Here is a 21607-nt window from a genome sequence, read left to right as displayed (position 1 = left end):
CAGCACACTCGGTCGTGTGCATGAGGCGTTAGAGTCAACATGGATGGATAATTTACCAAAAGTATTGTGCAAGTCTAAAATTTATAAGCAATATTTATTTGTAAGTAAATATACATTTGAGCTACAACCTGTGTTCCCTGAATATGTTATAATGCACCATTGATCCGTGTTTTCATTGCTGTAATTGTTCATAATACTTTTTGATATGTTCTTACCCATTTTTTATCCTGTTTCTCTCCTTTTAGATTGTTCAGTCGATGTCGTTGTTGGTTTTGACATTTCAACTTATCCCAATTATGCCAAATTATTCAATGGTCAAAACCTTCTGGAAGCCAATATTGCTGATATCTTAAACAGCATGATGAACTTGAGAAGTCCAAGCTGCAAGGCTGGTGTTAAACCTCAAATCAGTGTAGCCTTTTATTTGCCTAATGCCAATACATCTTCTTCTCTCTTTCAAACCTATAGTCCAGATTTAGCCCAGAACCTCAAAAACAGTATTGTCAATGGTTCTTCCTATATAACATCACCTGTTCTACTGTCCATGTGGAAGAAATTTCAAAACACAGATACTGGAAAAGCAAAGGCATGTGCAATCATTCTTACATTACTTATAATCTATTTTACCTGAATTCCAGTTTTCTAATTCATATATTGTTTGTGCTATGTAGATGATGCTAGTCTTTACGGATGGCCTAGATGAAAAGGTTGAAGAACTTGAGCAAACAGTTGAAGAGCTTCAAAAGCATGGTATAGTGCTATATATTCAACAGAGATATCTGTATTATTATTTTGACAGAAATATAAGTGCTGTTCTTTGGAGAGGTCCAACCATTGAATATTATTTACCATTTTATTTTTATCGTTGATTATTTAAATTCTGTAAAGTCATTATTTGAAACTATATAAGTGAAATGATAAAGAAGTCACTACTAAAGGCCCTTTAACACGGGCCAATGATCGATTGAACGAGCGCTCATGTGAATGCTAGATCCCGTTCATTGCTCTGTGTAAACAGGGCAACGATCAGCCGATGCGAGTGATAGCATCTTTTATGCGACCCAAAAAATGGTTGAAAGACGGCAGCACATCTTCCTGTGTGAACATGATGCAAATGCATGGGGAGAACGATCATATTAACTATAGTTCGACCCCATACATTACTGACGATTGCTCTTTGTGAATGGAGCTAACGAGCGCCGATAAACTTGGTCTATCACCGACCGGTGCTCACTTTCACAGCCAGTATCGGCCATCTAAAAGAACCTTAAGTAAATCTGTAGTTCTGATTGTGATTGTACTTTTACATAACAACATTATTTAAGCCAATCCCTACAGTGACTACAAAGATGAGCAACACTAATGCATATATTGCCCCATTGGCTTATCTAAACGTTTATTGCATGTGAGTAATTTATTCGGCAGAACAGTGCACTCTGTACGTAACAAAGATAAATAAAAAGAAATAACTGGAATGCCGGATGAACAGGGCATCCCAATTACATAAATTATTTACTGTATGTGGCAATGTACTTATTGTTAATATCAAAGATTTAAAAAAAAGGGGGGAATGCTGTGGGTACAAAGAACTGAAATTATTTATTTGCCAGTGTGCGCTGCCAGTTTCAGTGATAGAAAACACACAGAAATTAAATTATGCTAATAATTTACTTGGCATAGCGCTCTGGAAAATCTGGAATTAGGCACTTACAGATGGAAAAAACTCTCTAAAGTTTTAACAATTATTGGGGGAATTATAGTGCAAGGAGGGCACTGTACCTACTTATATAGTGTGGTTGAGTCATGTGTCACATAAATTGACACAACACTCCTGATTGGCTGTTTAGTTTTACAATTCGATGAAAGTGAATTTGAAAATGTATTGCTAGTTCCCTTGGTCATGGATTCATCAAACTGTTTGATCATCTCTGCTCGTGTGCGATCTGGAACATCTCTGAAGGCTGTTATTTCTATTCCGTATGTATTGTTACTATACAGATGCTAGAACACCATTTATTGTGTATACCTTGCTTAGTTTTTTCAATATTTATTCCCTACAGATTATTATTGAGAAGCTCTGTCCAAGCTTAAAGAGGCTCTGTCACCAGATTTTGCAAGCCCTATCTCCTATTGCAGCAGATCGGCGCTGCAATGTAGATTACAGTAACGTTTTTATTTTTAAAAAACGAGCATTTTTGGCCAAGTTATGACCATTTTTATATTTATGTAAATGAGGCTTTCTAAAGTACAACTGGGCATGTTTAAAGTTAAAGTACAACTGGGCGTGTATTGTGTTCGTTACATCTGGGCGTTTTTACTTATTTTACTAGCTGGGCGTTGTGTATAGAAGTATCATCCACTTCTCTAAACAACGCCCAGCTTCTGGCAGTGCAGACACAGCGTGTTCTCGAGAGATCACGCTGTGACGTCACTCACTTCCTGGCCCAGGTCGATGTAGCTACTTACCTGCAAACGCTGATGCTGCTGCAGAATCAACTGTAGCCTCTGGTGCCGATGTGTCCTCGCTCGCCCGACACGATGCAGGACCTGGGGCAGGAAGTGAGTCACGTCACAGCGTGATCTCTCGAGAACACGCTGTGTCTGCACTGCCAGAAGCTGGGCGTTATTTAGAGAAGTGGATGATACTTCTATACACAACGCCCAGCTAATAAAATAAGTAAAAACGCCCCGATGTAACGAACACAATACACGCCCAGTTGTACTTTTACTGTAAACACGCCCAGTTGTACTTTAGAAAGCCTCATTTACATAAATATAAAAATGGTCATAACTAGGCCAAAAATGCTCGTTTAAAAAAAACAAAAACGTTACTCTTATCTCCATTGCAGCGCCGATCTGCTGCAATAGGAGATAGGGGTTGCAAAATCTGGTGACAGAGCCTCTTTAATAATACAGTATACTGTAAGTATGTTGCCAATATTAATTATGTAATATTTCTATGTATTTTAGGACTAACTGCCTTAGTTACTGTTGCTTTGGAAGGAGCTAAGGGATATGATGCTATCAAACATATAGAATTTGGCAAAGGCTTTGAATACAACAATCAGATGCACATCGGGATGCCAGATATTGGAGTTAGACTAGCCAGGCAAACTGTAAGTTTATCTCATTGTTTCTGCTATAAAGTGTCAGTTTACTAATCACTTTGGCATAACATACTATTGTTATCAGTCATGTAGAGTTTAACTCCTGGTGATCATATTATTAGTGTTATTTCCAGACTTATCTTTCATGGCTTTGGATTTTCAGGCAAAAACACCATAATGAATGATTATGTATTTCTCTTTTAGTCCCATGTTAATGAGAAGACATGTTGCTGTGTATTCTGTAAATGCATTGGACAAAGTGGAGAACCTGGAATACTTGGAGTTAAAGGAAAACCAGTATGTTTATCGTATATCATTTATAATTAGTAAATATTGATTGTACAGTTATGTTTATCTGCGATGTACATATAGTGCCGTAAAGATGTTATTTTCAGGGCTTTCCTTACCTGGGCCACAACTGAAGTAATTGGAAATCAATGGGATGCATTATTTTATAATATCAATCCTTCTGTAAGGAAATCCTGCATTCATAAAAAATATCTTACAAGGGAAAACAACTCAATGTAGCTAACAGTAATATACATAGAAGAGAGGGGAACCCATGTACATATCAAATTGCCCCCCCCCCCTAGTTTTGCTACCCAGGACAGGTTTGTTTTCCCCTCCTAGCCCTTTTCGTAACTCTTGTGCAATTCCCTATCCTATTGTTTTCTACCAATGTTGTTTTTTTGGGAGAGGGGAGTATTGCACAGGTTGTTGCCACCCAGAAGCAAAGGGGACGAGACTAAACAGGGCCAAGCCCCTTTCTTTAAGGGCCCAATATCACTTGCATTGTCTCCTTTTTTTTTGTATGCTTGTCCTTGGTAGTTAAACACTTTAATATTCCTGCATTAAAGGGAACCTGTCACCAGCATTTCACCTATTAAACCAGCAATAACTGGTGGTAGTGGGTGAAAAATCATTTCTATATAACCTATAATTGTCTTCTTAGTCGGCTCTGTAGCTTTAGTATTCAGCTTTTTAGTGTTCCCACGCCGTATGCTAATGAGCATAAAAGAGTCAAATCTTCGTTTGAAAAGAGTCATATCTTCATTCCTCAAGTCTTTCCGAGTTAACCCCGCCTGTGCATTGATGTCCTCTTCTGGGGTGTGCACACAAAGGGACACCGGATTATTACGATAATAGGCGCAAAATGTTTGCAGACCGTTATTTACAGTTGGAGGAGGAGTTTAGGAGAGGGGATAACGACAATGAACTTTTGATAGCAGCGGCCAGTGAGGGATAAGTAAAGTTCAATAGGTGAAATGCTGGTGACAGGTTCCCTTTAAAGTCACTATGTCTCCATACTTGTATTGAGGGTCAAACATAGAATACCCACGTGGCACTTGTGGAAGCTCAAATACAAAGCAGAAAGACATGTTAAATAATTCTTCTTACCCTGTGTGCACATGCAGTGATTATAGATATAATGGTCAGTACATATTGGAGCAGATTTACGAAACAAAATGTGCCGGTCAAATTGAGCCCAAATATTCCACTATATTTAGGGGCTGTTCACATCTGTCTTGGAGACTTCATTAGGGGCCTCTTTCGCAGATCCGACGGACATTACCGGAAACAATAGCGCAGCATTAAAGTCAATGGATTCTGTCAGCCACCGGTGTTGTACGTGTTGCAAAGGAAGCATTGCATCCTGCATTACCTTCTTCTGCTCCTCTGACAGAGCAGATCAACAGAATGCCATGATGCAGATGTGAACAGGGCTTAATTATGTGTTTTAGACACTTTTTTCTCCTCATTAGACACTTTGTAAAGTCTCTAGAAAAGGGGCGTGGCTACGTGGATTTGTAAAATGCACCTAATCTAGTAATGGCCTGCGTGATCGTTTTATAGCAAACTTATGGTATAAAGTAAGCCAATCAAAAGTGGCGTAAGAAATAGAAAAGTGTCTCATCTCTAGATAGATGCGCCAAATCTATCACACAGCGTGGGACACAGTACTAAATGTGGCGCACCTTCTGCATGTCTTCTCTAAATTTATGTATTTTCTATTTTAGACAGTATTAATAAACCTGTCCCAGTGTGCTCTATATGCTATTGATGAGATGATTTTAATGTGTTATCTGTGTCACATATCCTTCCACCACTTTATAGCAGAGAAACAGGGTGGTGACAACCTGGACTAGCTCAGTAGCTGCATCATAGCTCATGCTACACTGTATCACTTTCTACCGGAGTGTGAGATATGTTAATGCACTTTTATTATTTCAATGCTAAACGATATACTAAAAAGCAGAATACCGTTACTATCTAACCTCATGTTGTACTTCTCAATTACACAGGGACTGACTGGACCAAAAGGAGATTCAGGACATGCCGGAGAGCAGGGGACAGATGTGAGTCTTCTGAGTGTTTTTTTTAAATATATCATTCATTGCTTGATATACAAATACATGCAATAACAACACCATTGCTGAAAGCTAAAAAGATGTTTATTGATTAACCAGAAAATATATAGTAATCATACATTTTCTATAACCTTAAAGGGGTATTCCCATCTAAGACATTTATGGCATATCCTGTGAATGTGTCACAAGTGTCTGATAGATGCCGTTCCCAACACGGTCCCGTCTGGTGAGGAAGCTGCTGGCCGCCACGTCCGGTCAATGAATTAGTGGAGTGGTGGCCAGGAATTATTATATATTATATATAACAGCCACCGCACTCAGGTGGAAAATAGATGGAGAGGAGGCCAGAGATTACGGAAACAGCTGTTTGCTGTGCTACGCTGTTTTCATAACCCCCATAGAAGTGAACAGGAGTTACGGAAGCACAGCGAGCTAGGGGTCTAAGATGGAGGCCGCTGAATGTGTGAATATATTGGCCCGCAATTACTATTGCTGTCTAATAGTTTGACAGAGTAAACTTAGACCAGGCAGGAACAAAATGGGCCAAATTTATTACAGTGGTGCATGCGGCATGATAATTTTCGCACATCTTGCAATACCTGTTAGCCATTTTTCCTTATACCACTTTTGATTTGGCTTATTTAGCACCAGAAATTTGTGGTAGTTTTTTGGCACATTTTTGTTACACATTGGTGCATTTTAAGCGACGCCATTATCCCACTAAGCCATGCCCCCTTTTCAGGATACTTTTAAAAAGTGTCTAGTGCAAGCATCAAAATTGAGCCAAAATGTGCCAATTTGGCCATATGTTTTGCAAATTTTTGGACATTTTCTAGACGCCCTAGTAAATCTGCCACATTATGTGGTCAGTATTTCAGCTAGAGGGACTTGATTGCACCTTTTATGCCATTCCACATGGGAATTATACATTACTGATCATAGCTCCTTGTAAAAGGAGCAAACGAGCACCGATCAACGAGCTGTCTTGTCGATCGGCGCTCATTTTTACGGCCCATATCGGGCCATGTAGTAGGACCCTTATTCTTTTCTGTTCCTAACTTGAACTTTGGTTTTCTAGCTCCATTCAGTTCGCATCTTCAGTAGCTATCCCTGGTAGGACAGACCTGAGAGATAACATACAATCAAGTCCATTCTTTCATGCTTTTTCCAAGCTTTCCCACTTACATTATAATCACTTGAGTGTATGAGGGTCCACATAATAAGTATTAGAGTACTCGTGTCTGTTTACAGCCAGGCTTTAGCAATATATGGTAGAATTATCTAGTCAATTTCGAGATGTGCCATAAAAGCAGCCTAACTGAAGCACATAGTAAAGGTAATGAGTCTAGCAACATGTTACACGAGCCATGTGTAATTTTTACTGGCCGAGCAGACTCATTGGCGCTAGACACTACACATGTTTATTCGCGTATGTGATAAGCATTTAATGAATTCAACTGTGCTCACTGGTTTACCATTAGTAGGACATCTTGCATATGCCAAATTTCATTTTTATATATGTAAAGCTTAATTAATAACTGTATACTGCAAAGTTCTACAACTTTCTAATATACTTTATGTTTTAATTGTTCGCCATTTTCAAGATTTCTGCTTGTCAGTGAATGAGAGCAATATTTGCGTACAGAAGTTGAAAACCTTTCCAGATCATGTCCTGCTGAAACAGGTGCCCAACTTTTTAGAAGAGCGACCGCTGATACACTGTAGCAAATTGTGCACATGTACCAGTTGGACTTGATTACTTGATTAAAATACGTTTTTTAGCCTACGGATGTAAATAAGAATGTTTTCTTTCAAAAAATTCAAGCAGACATCTTGTAAAATGGGCAGGTATTCAAAAGTTGCATAACTTTATTTATATAAAATCAGAAAAGTTGGTTAGCTGAACATGTTTACAACTGCAAGTAATGAATATCTGTATTTTGCTTTAACTATATGATAAATAAAGTAAGTAAGTAAGTAAATTATGTAGTGTATTTTGTTCATTTTAAGTATACTTTGAATTTCATCTTCTTAAGGGTGATAGAGGATTGCCTGGTCCACTGGGTGAGAGTGGTGACAGAGGATGTGAGGGAGTCAAAGGCACCAAGGTAAGTTAAATTTTGGAAAATTGTAAAAGATAAATGAGGTTACAGAGGTTTTAGATACGATATAGGGATTATTTATATAAAATGGGATAGAGAATATTTTAAGGTAGTAGTGGTGCAGAAAATGGCTCACACATGTACCATATTTAAATAGCATATAGAAATCACCTTTTCCCCTTTTAACACTTGACTGGTAAGTTTTCTGTTTGTGGTCATAGGTGAAAATAGCTCATATTTGAAATATTTCTAAAACTGTTATGATGTGACTTTTGTGATGTGACGGTCGCTCTGAAATGTTATCCATTGTAGAGTTTATTAGCCTTCAGCAGTGCTAAATACGGAAACTATAGCTATATTCAAGTAGTGCTTGGAGGTCCTATTAAATGTAGATAGAAAAACAAGAGCCAAAAGGAACAAATTGCAAGCCTCCCAAGTTATAGCAGTGGTTTTTTTTCTTTTTAAAAGAGTATAGTCTAGCTTCTATCCCTCATCTTGGAAAATCGCTGCCTAAAGGCAATAGTTTCAATAACTTAATATCTCTTGATGCCTTTCTCACGTATCGCATAGGGATGTGTGGCCAGATCACATCTAGCAGACAGTTATGTAGATCATTCCAAACTGTAAGCAGGATGCTGGAGAGCTACAGATGTGGGTTGAAGGAACAAGAGAGGCACAGGAGAGGTTGCAAAGAGTGCAGCAGCATGCATGTCACAAGCAGTGTGCAAACCCTAGCCCACTCAAAGGAGGAGAAGAGATGATTGGCTCTAAAACGTCTTACATCATCTACAGGAAACTGGAAGCAGCCGGGAGAAAGGATTAAAGGAGTTCCACAAATTAGGCCTCATTCACACGACAGGGTCCGAGTGTCGACTGGGAAAATCGGCCGTTTTTGGACGATTTCCCAGCCGGTTTGCATCCGGTTTGCATCCGTTCCGATTCCGTTCCGGGCCGAGTTGCCGTTTTTACCGGCCGATTTGGACCCGATTTGCATCCGTTTTTTTCCCTGTCCATTTTAAAATCGGATGAATTTCATTTAAATTTGTTGCCACACACAGCCCTTTGTAGATAATGCCACAGCCCCCCTGGTAGGTAATGCCACCCAGCCCACTGTAGGTAATGCCACCCAGCCCCCTGTTGGTGATGCCACACAGCCCCCTGTAGGTGATGCCACACAGCCCCCTGTAGGTGATGCCACACAGCCCCCTGTAGGTGATGCCACACAGCCCCCTGTAGGCGATGCCACACAGCCCCCTGCAGGCCATGCCACCCTGCCCCCTGCAGGCGATGCCACCCTGCCCCCTGTAGGTGATGCCACCCTGCCCCCTGTAGGCGATGCCACCCTGCCCCCTGTAGGCAATGCCACACTGCCCCCTGTAGGCGATGCCACCCAGCCTCCTGTAGGAATACAAAACCTGTCCCCTGTAGGTAATGCCACCCAGCTCCCTGTAGGTAATGCCACCCATCCCCCTGTAGGTAATGCCACCCAGCCCCCTGTAGGTAATGCCACCAAGTCCCCTGTAGGTAATGCCACCAAGTCCCCTGTAGGTAATGCCACCAAGCCCCCTGTAGGTGATGCCACCAAGCCCCCTGTAGGTGATGCCACCAAGCCCCCTGTAGGTGATGCCACCCTGCCCCCTGTAGGTGATGCCACCCTGCCCCCTATAGGCGATGCCACCCTGCCCCCTGTAGGCGATGCCACCCTGCCCCCTGTAGGTGATGCCATCCAGCCCCCTGTACGTGATGCCACCAAGTCCCCTGTAGGTGATGCCACACAGCCCCCTGTAGGTTGCACCCATCCCCCCCCCTTCCAGGAGAAGTCACTGACTTCAATGTCCATATATGGACAGTGTAGTCACTGACTTCTCCTGGAGAGGAATTTCCTGCCACAGGTCGGGAATTCCGCTTCAGAAGTGAGTAACGTCACTGCGTCCATATATGGACAGTGTAGTCACTCACTTCTCCTGTAGCGGAATTCCCGGCCATAGAGTCCGGGATTCCGCTGCAGAAGTGAGTGACATCGCTGTGTCCATATATGGACAGTGTAGTCACTCACTTCTCCTGTAGCGGAATCCCCGGCCATAGAGTCGGGGATTCCGCTGCAGAAGTGAGTGACATCGCTGTGTCCATATATGGACAGTGTAGTCACTCACTTCTCCTGTAGCGGAATCCCCAATCCTCGGCCGGGGATTGGGGATTCCGACTCCTACAGGGAGCAAAAAAAGACCCTCCTCCTCCTCCTCACATGCACTCTGCACTGTGAGGAGGAGGAGAGAGAGTGCGCGAGCGACGGTAGACCCGGCCATCACTCGGGACACACTCCGGTGATGGCCGTGTATTACCCGGCCCCATAGACTTCTATGGGAGCCGGGCGGCCGGGCACTCGGCCGAAAATAGGGCATGTCCCATTTTTTGACGGCCGGTTTTCCCATTAGGGGTCTATTATTCCTAATGCAAGCCTGTCGTGTGAATCCCGCCTTAATATTATTTTTTGTCTAATGAAAAGTTATAACATTTTGCAATAAATGTTCTCTATTAATTCCTCATGGTTTTCAAGATCTCTGCTTGCTGTTATTCAGCAGGAACCTTTATTGTTTACCAGTGATAAAATTCTGTCTATGGTCATGTGATGGCCACACAGGTGCTGGGATCGTTAGAAGACACAACTCTGATACACGTACACATACTGTAAGGCTGGGTTCACACGACCTATTTTCAGACGTAAACGAGGCGTATTATGCCTCGTTTTACGTCTGAAAATAGGTCGGCAAACATCTGCCCATTCATTTGAATGGGTTTGCCGACGTACTGTGCAGACAACCTGTCATTTACGCGTCGTCGTTTGACAGCTGTCAAACGACGACCCGTAAAAATACAGCCTCGTCAAAAGAAGTGCAGGACACTTCTTTCAGACGTAATTTGAGCCGTACTTCATTGAACTCAATGAAGCACAGTTCAAAATTTACGGCTGTCAGAGAAGCCTCGCAAAATGCGAGGAGGAGAAATTACGGCTGAAACGAGGCAGCTGTTTTCTCCTGAAAACAGTCTGTCATTTCAGCCGTAAAAGCCTGCTACCGTGTGCACATACCCTCACTGTAACGAGCTGTGTACCTGTGTGTCCATCACATGACCGTGGACAGAATTTTATTCCGCTGGAAGCAAACCATGAATGTTCCTACCGAATAACAACAAGCGGAGACCTTAAAAACCATGAGGAATTAACAATGAAGCATTTTGGAAAATTGTATAGCTTTTAATTATACATAAAGATAACATTAATTTGTTGAAACGGGACTACCCTTTTAAGTAAGAACAGAAAAATAATCGGGGCTAAGAAGTTTTCTTTATTTTTCTAAAAAGCTTTTGAAAAGACCCTTTTCCTATGCATTTATGTATATATATTTACTTATTTTTTTCCTCAGGGGGTCAGAGGTTTTTCTGGAAACGAGGTCTGTATTTCTATGTCTGTATTTCTATGTCTGTATGTTACTTTGTAGCCTGAAAGTTTTTATAGTGCTGTGTAAAGAAGAGCGAATCAATTTGCATGTTCGACCATATTGTTATTTCACCTAATTTAGAAGAGATAATCTATTCACCTATTATTCTCAAAAATTCAACCTAACCAAATTTCATACCAGGCGAATCGATTCGTCAAAACATTCTAATTGCGGGCGAATCATTCAAGTCTGCTTAACATGAATTGGACAAAAAAATTACTGCTAGAATGTTTTGTTGAAGTTTGAGCACATATGGTTTAGGAATACTTAGATTATATTCTTTAAATTAATTTTCTTATTCTCCAAATGGTTTCTTAATGAGAAGTGATCATGTTATTGGCCAAGTACCGGATGTGACGCAGCTTTCTAGAAAATTAAACATGATACCAAATAAACATTTATTGTTATCAAATATTAAATCAGTCTGGAAAGGTTTTCTTAAAATTGTTGTTTCATAATGAAAAGTGGTAATTCGATACCCTATCTGGCCAAACTTGTGTGTGTAATGGCGTGAAAAGCACACACTGATTGAGATTGAGGAAGGCCTACTTACACAGGTATAATAATATGAAAGCATAAATCTTTGCTGTGTGTCATTTTTTTCATTATTTACAAACACTGTAGATTAATGTACAGTTGGGTCCATAAGTATTTGGACATTGACACAATCTTCATCATTTTGCATCTGTATACCACAATGAATTAGAAACAAAGCAATGAAGATGTAGACTTTCAGCTTTAATTTAAGGTGTTTAACAAAACGATTGAATCCATCGTTTAGGAATCACAGCCATTTTCACATAGTCCCATCATTTTCACAGGCTCAAGAGTAATTGGACAAAGTAACATCATTATAAATATAAGGAATATTTGTAATACTTGGATGCAAATCCATTGCTGTCAATTACGTCCTGAAGTCTGGAACCCATGCTGAGTTTCCTCCCATTAGATGCTTTGCCAGGTCTTCACTGCGGCCATTAAAGAGCATTCCATTTCTTTGCCTTAAGAAGCTCTTGGGTTGCTTTCACATGTATATTTTGGTCATTATTCATCTGTACTCTGAAGTGCCACCCTAAAAGGTTTGCAAACATTTTCGCGAATTCTGAGCAGAAAGTATAGTTTTCAACACTTCAGAATTTCTACTTCTTTCTACAGTCACATCAATAAACGCCAGTGACACAGTTTCATTGGCATCCATACATGCACATGACATACCACTGCCTCCACCATAGTTAACAGATGATGTGGTATTCTTTGGATCATGAACCTTTCCTTTCCTTCTCCATAATGGTAACTTCCCATTATTCTGGTGCATCTTGTGTTAGGGATCTGCCAGGTACTACGTCTAGGTATACTCCTGGGATTAATCAATCCACACCTGAGGCCAGACCTGTTAGACTGACACCGTCTCCCACCAACCAGGGTGACAGGCTCAGGAGTGGGAGAGGCTATCGCGGCCTGGTCAGTCGGAGTTAGCTCCGCCCCCTGTCCTTTATTACCTGCCGTGTTCTCTTCCTCAGTGCTTGTAATTCTTCTGGATTCCTGGCCCCACTGCTGCTTGCTCCAGCCGGCTTCTGCCGTGCTTCTGCCTTGCTGCAGTTCCGCTTAACCTGCTTCTCTTTGCCCCTGGCTTGCTTCCTTCTCCGTGCTCACCTTGGTATACTCCACTTCATCCTGGTCCTGACTATTCGTTCACCGCTCCGTTTCCTCGCGGCGTTCCGTGGGCTACTGCCCCTTCCCTTGCGTGTTCCCTGTTTGTTCTCCCGTGCACTTAGACAGCGTAGGGACCGCCGCCCAGTTGTACCCCGTCGCCTAGGGCGGGTCGTTGCAAGTAGGCAGGGACAGGGCGGTGGGTAGATTAGGGCTCACTTTCCCTTAACCTCCTTCCTGCCATTACATAATTACAAGCCCATACCTAGTCTACCATTCTCCTACGCTGACGCTATCATGGACCCCCTTGAGACCCTGACCCAGCAGATGCAGGGCCTCTCCCTACAGGTCCAGGCCCTAGCCCAGAGGGTCAACCAGGGTGACGCTGCCTTAGTAGTACCCCTCACCTCACCTCTAGAACCCGACCTCAAGTTACCTGACCGGTTCTCAGGGGACCGTAAGACGTTTCTCTCCTTCCGGGAGAGTTGCAGACTGTATTTCCGCCTAAAACCCCACTCCTCAGGTTCCGAGAACCAGCGGGTGGGTATCATCATATCCCGACTCCAGGAAGGGCCCCAAGAGTGGGCCTTCTCCTTGGCTCCTGACGCCCCTGAACTTTCCTCTGTTGATCGTTTTTTCTCTGCCCTCGGACGCATTTACGACGAGACTGATAGGACTGCTTTAGCCGAGAGTCAGCTGGTGACCTTACGTCAGGGTAGGAGACCGGTTGAGGAATACTGTTCTGATTTTAGAAAGTGGTGCGTAGCTTCTCGGTGGAAAGATCCGGCCCTAAGGTGCCAGTTTAGGTTAGGATTATCTGACGCCCTGAAGGATCTGCTGGTTAGCTACCCCTCTTCTGACTCCCTTGACCAGGTTATGGCCCTAGCAGTACGACTTGACCGACGTCTCAGGGAACGTCAGCTTGAACGTTTCAATGTGCTCCCCTCTGACTTTTCTGCGATCCCCCCTGAGGTCCCGTCCCCTCGCCCCTCCACGGAGGACTCGGAGGTACCTATGCAACTCGGGGCCTCCATGTCCCCTCGACAACGTAGGGAGTTTCGCAGAATGAATGGTCTCTGCTTCTACTGTGGGGACGACAAGCATCTACTGAACACCTGTCCCAGGCGCAAGAATAAAAAGCCGGAAAACTTCCGCGCCTAAGTGATCATCGGGGAGGTCACTTGGGCGCACAGGTATTTCCCGTTAATGTGAAACGCAATAAAATTTTGCTTCCCTTTCAGGTCTCGTTTGCTGGCCGGTCTGCCACGGGCAGTGCTTTCGTGGATTCTGGCTCATCTGCTAATATCATGTCTGTGGAATTTGCTATGTCTCTAAAGATGCCTTTTATTGATTTACCTTATCCTATCCCTGTAGTAGGTATCGACTCAACTCCCCTTGCTAATGGTTATTTTACTCAGCATACTCCTGTTTTTGAACTCCTGGTTGGCTCCATGTATTTGGAGCAGTGCTCTGTACTGGTGATGCAGGGATTATCGTCTGATCTGGTATTAGGTCTTCCCTGGTTGCAGTTGCATAATCCCACGTTTGATTGGAATACTGGGGAGTTTACCAAATGGGGTAATGAATGTCGTATGTCATGTCTTTCTGTTAACTCTATTTCTCCCCGGGAGGAGGTAAACACGCTTCCTGAGTTTGTTCAGGACTTCGCCGATGTGTTTTCTAAGGAGGCCTCCGAGGTGTTGCCCCCCCATAGAGATTACGATTGCGCCATCGATTTGGTGCCTGGTGCCAAGCTTCCTAAGGGTAGGATATTTAACCTTTCATGTCCTGAACGTGAAGCTATGAGGGTGTATATCCAAGAATGCCTGGCCAAGGGTTTCATTCGCCCCTCGACTTCTCCTGTAGGTGCTGGCTTCTTCTTCGTGGGGAAGAAGGATGGTGGTCTTAGGCCGTGCATTGATTATCGTAACCTGAATAAGGTCACCGTAAGGAACCAGTACCCACTTCCTTTGATTTCCTGATCTTTTTAATCAGGTTCAGGGAGCCCAATGGTTTTCTAAGTTCGATCTACGGGGGGCATATAACCTTATCCGCATCAAAGAGGGGGATGAGTGGAAAACGGCGTTCAACACACCTGAGGGTCATTTCGAATACCTGGTCATGCCCTTTGGGTTGTGTAATGCCCCTGCTGTCTTCCAGAATTTTATTAATGAAATCCTGAGAGATTACCTGGGTAATTTTCTTGTTGTGTACCTTGATGACATACTGGTGTTTTCCAAGGACTGGTCCTCCCACGTGGAGCATGTCAGGAAGGTGCTCCAGGTCCTTCGGGAGAATAATCTGTTTGCTAAGACTGAAAAATGTGTCTTTGGGGTACAGGAGATACCATTTTTAGGGCAAATCCTCACTCCTCATGAATTCCGCATGGACCCTGCCAAGGTTCAGGCTGTGGCGGAATGGGTCCAACCTGCCTCCCTTAAGCCGTTACAGTGTTTTTTAGGGTTCGCCAACTATTACAGGAGATTTATTGCCAACTTCTCGGTCGTCGCTAAGCCTCTTACGGACCTTACTCGCAAGGGTGCTGATGTCCTCCATTGGCCCCCTGAGGCCGTCCAGGCCTTTGAGACCCTCAAGAAGTGCTTTATCTCGGCCCCCGTGCTGATTCAGCCCAACCAAGAGGAGCCATTTATTGTGGAGGTTGACGCATCCGAGGTGGGAGTGGGGGCCGTCTTGTCCCAGGGTACCAGCTCCCTCACCCATCTCCGCCCCTGTGCTTACTTCTCTAGGAAGTTTTCTCCCACGGAGAGTAACTATGATATTGGCAACCGCGAACTTCTAGCCATTAAATGGGCTTTTGAAGAGTGGCGGCACTTCCTGGAGGAGGCCAGACACCAGGTAACGGTCCTTACGGATCACAAGAATCTGGTTTTCCTAGAATCGGCCCGGAGGCTTAATCCTAGACAAGCTCGGTGGGCACTATTCTTTACCAGATTTAATTTCTTGGTTACCTATAGGGCTGGGTCCAAGAATATTAAGGCTGATGCCCTGTCACGTAGTTTCATGGCCAATCCTCCTTCCGAGAAGGATCCTTCTTGTATTTTACCCCCTGGTATAATCGTTTCTGCCACGGATTCTGACTTAGCTTCTGATATTGCGGCTGATCAGGGTTCAGCTCCCGGGAACGTCCCTGGGGACAAACTGTTTGTTCCCCTGCAATACCGGCTAAGGGTACTCAGGGAAAACCATGACTCCGCTCTATCTGGTCATCCTGGCATCTTGGGCACCAAACACCTCATTACCAGAAACTATTGGTGGCCTGGGTTGCCTAAAGACTTTAGGGCTTACGTCGCCGCTTGTGGGGTTTGCACTAGGTCCAAAACCCCTAGGTCTCGACCTGCGGGCCTACTACGTTCCTTGCCCATTCCCCAGAGACCTTGGACCCATATCTCCATGGATTTTATCACCGATTTGCCCCCATCTCAGGGCAAGTCGGTGGTGTGGGTGGTAGTAGACCGCTTCAGCAAGATGTGCCACTTTGTGCCCCTTAAGAAGCTACCTAACGCCAAGACGTTAGCTTCTTTGTTTGTGAAACACATCCTGCGTCTCCATGGGGCCCCAGTCAATATCGTTTCTGACAGAGGGGTACAATTTGTTTCCTTATTTTGGAGAGCTTTTTGTAAAAAGTTGGAGATTGATCTGTCCTTCTCCTCCGCCTTCCATCCCGAAACTAATGGCCAAACGGAAATGACTAACCAATCCCTGGAACAATATTTAAGGTGTTTCATCTCTCACTGTCAATTCGATTGGGTCTCATTCCTTCCCCTTGCTGAATTTTCCCTGAATAACCGGGTCAGTAACTCGTCAGGGGTCTCCCCGTTTTTCTGTAATTTCGGGTTTAACCCAAGGTTCTCCTCCGTTTCCCCTGGTTGTTCCAATAATCCTGAGGTAGAGGATGTTCATCGGGAACTGTGCACAGTCTGGGCCCAGGTTCAGAAGAACCTAGAGGCGTCCCAGAGCGCACAAAAGATTCAGGCTGATAGTAGACGTTCTGCTAACCCCCGGTTTGTCGTTGGGGATTTGGTCTGGTTGTCGTCCAGGAACTTGCGCCTTAAGGTCCCGTCCAGGAAGTTTGCTCCCCGATTTATTGGACCTTATAAGATCATTGAAGTCCTCAACCCTGTATCCTTCCGTCTGGAGCTGCCCCCATCCTTTCGCATACATGACGTCTTCCATGCCTCCCTCCTCAAACGCTGCTCCCCGTCCTGGTCCCCCTCGAGGAAACCTCCTGTTCCCGTTCTCACCCCTGAGGGGGTGGAATTCGAGGTGGCCAAGATTATGGACAGTAGGATGGTCCAGGGCTCCCTCCAGTACCTGGTCCATTGGAGAGGATACGGGCCGGAGGAGAGGACTTGGGTACCTGCCCGTGATGTTCACGCTGGGGTATTGATCAGGAGGTTCCACCTTCTCTTCCCTACTAAACCGGGTCCTCTTAGTAAGGGTCCGGTGGCCCCTCATAAAAGGGGGAGTACTGTTAGGGATCTGCCAGGTACTACGTCTAGGTATACTCCTGGGATTAATCAATCCACACCTGAGGCCAGACCTGTTAGACTGACACCGTCTCCCACCAACCTGGGTGACAGGCTCAGGAGTGGGAGAGCCTATCGCGGCCTGGTCAGTCGGAGTTAGCTCCGCCCCCTGTCCTTTATTACCTGCCGTGTTCTCTTCCTCAGTGCTTGTAATTCTTCTGGATTCCTGGCCCCACTGCTCCTTGCTCCAGCCTGCTTCTGCCGTGCTTCTGCCTTGCTGCAGTTCCGCTTAACCTGCTTCGCTTTGCCCCTGGCTTGCTTCCTTCTCCGTGCTCACGTTGGTATACTCCACTTCATCCTGGTCCTGACTATTCGTTCACCGCTCCATTTCCTCGCGGCGTTCCGTGGGCTACTGCCCCTTCCCTTGCGTGTTCCCTGTTTGTTCTCCCGTGCACTTAGACAGCGTAGGGACCGCTGCCCAGTTGTACCCCGTCGCCTAGGGCGGGTCGTTGCAAGTAGGCAGGGCGGTGGGTAGATTAGGGCTCACTTTCCCTTCACCTCCTTCCTGCCTTTACATCTTGGTTTTATCTTTCCAAAGAATCTTATTCCAGAATTGGGTGGCTTGCGTAGATTTTTTTTTTTAGCATAGTCTAATCTGGCCTTTCTGTTCTTTGGCTGGTGCAGCGAGCGCCTAACAATGACACAGCTCGTTGATCGGCACTCGGTTGCTCCTGTCACAAGGAGCTATGGATGGAGATGAGCGGTCATTATTCCGATCGCTCGTCCTCATACATTATTATCATGTTGGCAGGTATGTGCTGCCGACTACGATAATATTTGACTTTTTTAAAACGATACGATCAGCAGATGAATGAGACGTTTGCTCGTTCATCTGCTGTTCGCTGCCCTATTTACACAGGGCACTTATCGGCAACGAGCATTCTATGAACGCTCGTCTGCCCGATAATCGTCCTATGAACGCTCGTCTGCCCGATAATCGTCCCGTGTAAAACCCCCTTTACCAATGGTTTGCATCCTGATATATACCCTCTGTATCTACATTCATGATGCGTCTCTTTATTGTAGACTTTGACATGGATACGTCTACCTCCTCGAGAGTGTGAGTGACTTGGCTAGATGTTGTGAAGGGGATTTTTATTAACCAAGGAAATAATTCTGCCATTATCCACTTTAGTTGTTTTCCATGGTCTTCCAAGCCTTTTATTGTAGCTAAGTTAGCAATGTATTTCTTATTTTCAAGAATTAACCAATTTGTGTACTTAGCCACTCCTAAAGTTTCTGCTACTGTACCTCTCTTTTTGTTTTTTAGCCTAATGATGTCCTTCGCTACTTGCATTGATGCCTCTTTGGACCGCATATTGAGAGTTCCCATGAACATCTACCAAATGATAATTCGATCTTGGAATCAACTCCAGACCATTTATTTCCTTAAATTGTCATGAAATGTGGGAATAGGCCTTAACTGCCCATGAAACTGCTTATCAGTCAATTGTTCAATTGCTTTTGAGCCTGTGCAAATGGAGAGGCTATGTAAAAAAAAAAAAGTCTGTCATTCCGAAACGGTTAATGTAATATTTTTGTTACCAACTTAAATTGAAGCTGAATGTCTACATTTCAATCACAATCTTTGATTGTTTCAAATCCATTGTGACGATAAATGATAAAAATTGTGTCCCTGTCCAAATATTTCTGGACCCAAACGTATGTAAGAAATAACCAAATATACACCACTGCTACAAAGCTCACAATTGTACAGACATTTCAATATGGTAATGTACAGCTTCTTAAAATAATGTTCTCAGAAATGTATTTTGTGTCCTCTTTTTTATATTGTAGAATGAAGATGGAGAGCAGGCGCTTGATGGACTTAATGGAGAAGAGGTATACTGTTTATTATACATGTATATGACCTCCTATTTATTTCTATAGAAGTTTAAATTGTCATTTTTCTTTCATCCAACTTTTTTCAGGGAAAGTATGGACCACCAGGAATAAAAGGAGAGAAAGGTGAAGGAGGAGAATCAGTAAGATGCCTTTAATTTGTTTCAGTATAGTACACCTACAGTATAGCCATATTGAAGTTTGCCAATCATTAAAAATAGCTGTGTCTGTGATTGATTTTTAGGCAGGAGAAGCTTTTACAGATTATGGTGTAATTACCATTGTTTTACACTTCACAGTAAATGTTGCTAGTGTGTTCATATTATATTACCCGAGCTATAGACATACATCATTTTTAGTCTTTATGATAATCATTTTTTTCAATTTGTCCATCAAAATTTTAGGTGTTGATTTGTTGCTAAATTGTCCAGAAAAAAAAAAAGTCAATTGGAAACCCTTGACACAGTAACAACAAAGTTATTTCAGGGGCGTAGTTGGAGGCTACCGGAGCACTAGCCCTGCACAAAAATGTAGATTTAAAAGAACTAAATTTAAAAAATTGCCCGTGGAAATTGGATTAATCAATTGGACTATCTATTGGATTAGGTTTGAGGTGTGCGTGTACTGTAGGTGGGGCGGTGCCACACTTCATTTTTTTCCCCGGGTAAAGGAAAGCCTAGCTACAGCTCCGTGCTATTTTATTTATGGCAAGCTGTGTAATTCTGAACAAAGATTGATTTTGGGAATAGATACAGGATTCTGATTCTGGCACATGTGGTATTAGTGCCATTTTTGGATTATCACAAGCAGGACTATCAGCATTCTGCTGTATATAATAGATACCTGAATACAATATATTGATTCTTCAGACTTCAGTCATGTGCAGTGGTCACCTTGATTGTGCGAGAAAAATTTGATCTCAGAATGTATTAAAGTATTTATAACCAGACAAACTTGCTGATGCAGCATAGCAGTGTCCGACTGGGGTTTCTTGGGGCCACCAGAAGAAAGATAATTCTAAGCACCCACCCTTCATCATTACAGAACCTGTGCACATCCACTTTTCATTTCATCATAATCTTTATTGTGGTGCATGAAATATATCAGGTCTAATAGTTTATTTTCAAATAAACTCAATAAGAAATATACACTAGTGGTAAACGATTGGATCCCAAATTAGATCCAAATGGAGTTGCTTTCTGCTGGACCTTTGGGGTCCATTTTTGTGTCACAGCCTGGGCCCACTGGATGATCCTTTGGTACTTTGGTGGTCCAGTCTGGCTCTTCAGCATAGCGTATAAATCTCTTTTTGTTTTGTAATGCTCAAACTACAGTTTTATATATATGTCTGGTTATGCGTTTCAATTGAACACATCATTACAACATTATACAGAAGGCTGGGACCATGATATTGAATCAGAACTGCTGAACAACCAGTACAGAATATAATGTAACTCTGAATTCTACTGATTTTCTTTAACAGGGCAGATCTGGATTAAATGGACCTAAAGGAAATAAAGGATTTAAAGGCCATAGGGGTGACCTGGTAAGTGTACATGTCATTAATGATCATCCATATACTTGCCTCGCTATATACAAACGATTATTCTTTAATAACCATTTATTCAATATGATTCTTAAAGTCATAACAATTGTATCATTGAGCATACAAATAAATTGATCGATATATAGCATTAATGCACCTCCATTTAGATTAGGTTATATTAAATAAAAAATACATACCATAAGTGTCTATGAATATATTAACCCACCACTATTTAATCGTATGTATATATGTATATCGTATATATATATATATATATATATATATATATATATATATATATATAAAATCTCTCCAGTGAAAATTTCTCAGTATTTAGGACATATTGTATAATTATGTATAATGATATTGTATAATGATGCATATTTGAAAAAAATAATAAAATTTCCAAATGTACATAATATAAATTCAGCTTATTTAACTCCTGTATAAACTTTTCTTTGCTTTTAGGGAAATCCTGGAACTGAAAGCACTATTACCGGACCCCAGGGTCTTAAAGGAGAGACAGGGATGGAGGTTATTATCCACTTAACTATCAACACATTTTTAATTCCCTTTACGCCCTCACAAAATTTGGGTTACACAAACAGTGCAGCTTTCAGCTTGTAGATAACAGTATCAGCAATGAGGAGGAACATAAGATTTCCCATTCCCTGCAGTGTCTTAAACCTTTTGATTTATCTGTAGGATGCAGACAGTGTGGATGGGAATATTTGGAAACAAGTAGAAAATAAATTTACTAAAATAACACAACTGTTTAACTATTGAGAAATTTAATCCCTTGCCGCTAAGGCAATTTTTATTTTTTTTATTTTTTTCTCCCCACCTTCCAAAAGCCATAACTTTTTATTTTTCCCATTGATATAGCCATATGGGGAATTTTTTATTTGTGGGACGAGTTGACGTTTTTCCTCGGCACCATTTATTGC

General features: G+C 42.8%; 1 protein-coding gene across 1 annotated transcript in view; it reads left to right on the top strand.

Annotated features, from left to right (window-relative positions):
* LOC142652589 (collagen alpha-6(VI) chain-like) overlaps positions 1-21607 on the top strand; it is a 101525-nt gene that overhangs the window by 27198 nt on the left and 52720 nt on the right. The window contains exons 9-19 of the mRNA XM_075828244.1: positions 246-586; positions 672-750; positions 2971-3116; positions 3312-3404; positions 5411-5464; positions 7513-7584; positions 11001-11027; positions 19070-19114; positions 19204-19257; positions 20598-20660; positions 21129-21194. Coding sequence (XP_075684359.1) covers positions 246-586; positions 672-750; positions 2971-3116; positions 3312-3404; positions 5411-5464; positions 7513-7584; positions 11001-11027; positions 19070-19114; positions 19204-19257; positions 20598-20660; positions 21129-21194 — 1040 coding nt within the window. The remainder of the gene's footprint in view (positions 1-245; positions 587-671; positions 751-2970; positions 3117-3311; positions 3405-5410; positions 5465-7512; positions 7585-11000; positions 11028-19069; positions 19115-19203; positions 19258-20597; positions 20661-21128; positions 21195-21607) is intronic.

The sequence above is a fragment of the Rhinoderma darwinii genome, chromosome 5 (assembly GCF_050947455.1).
Source record: "Rhinoderma darwinii isolate aRhiDar2 chromosome 5, aRhiDar2.hap1, whole genome shotgun sequence".
Classification (NCBI taxonomy): domain Eukaryota; kingdom Metazoa; phylum Chordata; class Amphibia; order Anura; family Rhinodermatidae; genus Rhinoderma; species Rhinoderma darwinii.
This window is presented reverse-complemented; position numbering and strand designations above follow the sequence as displayed.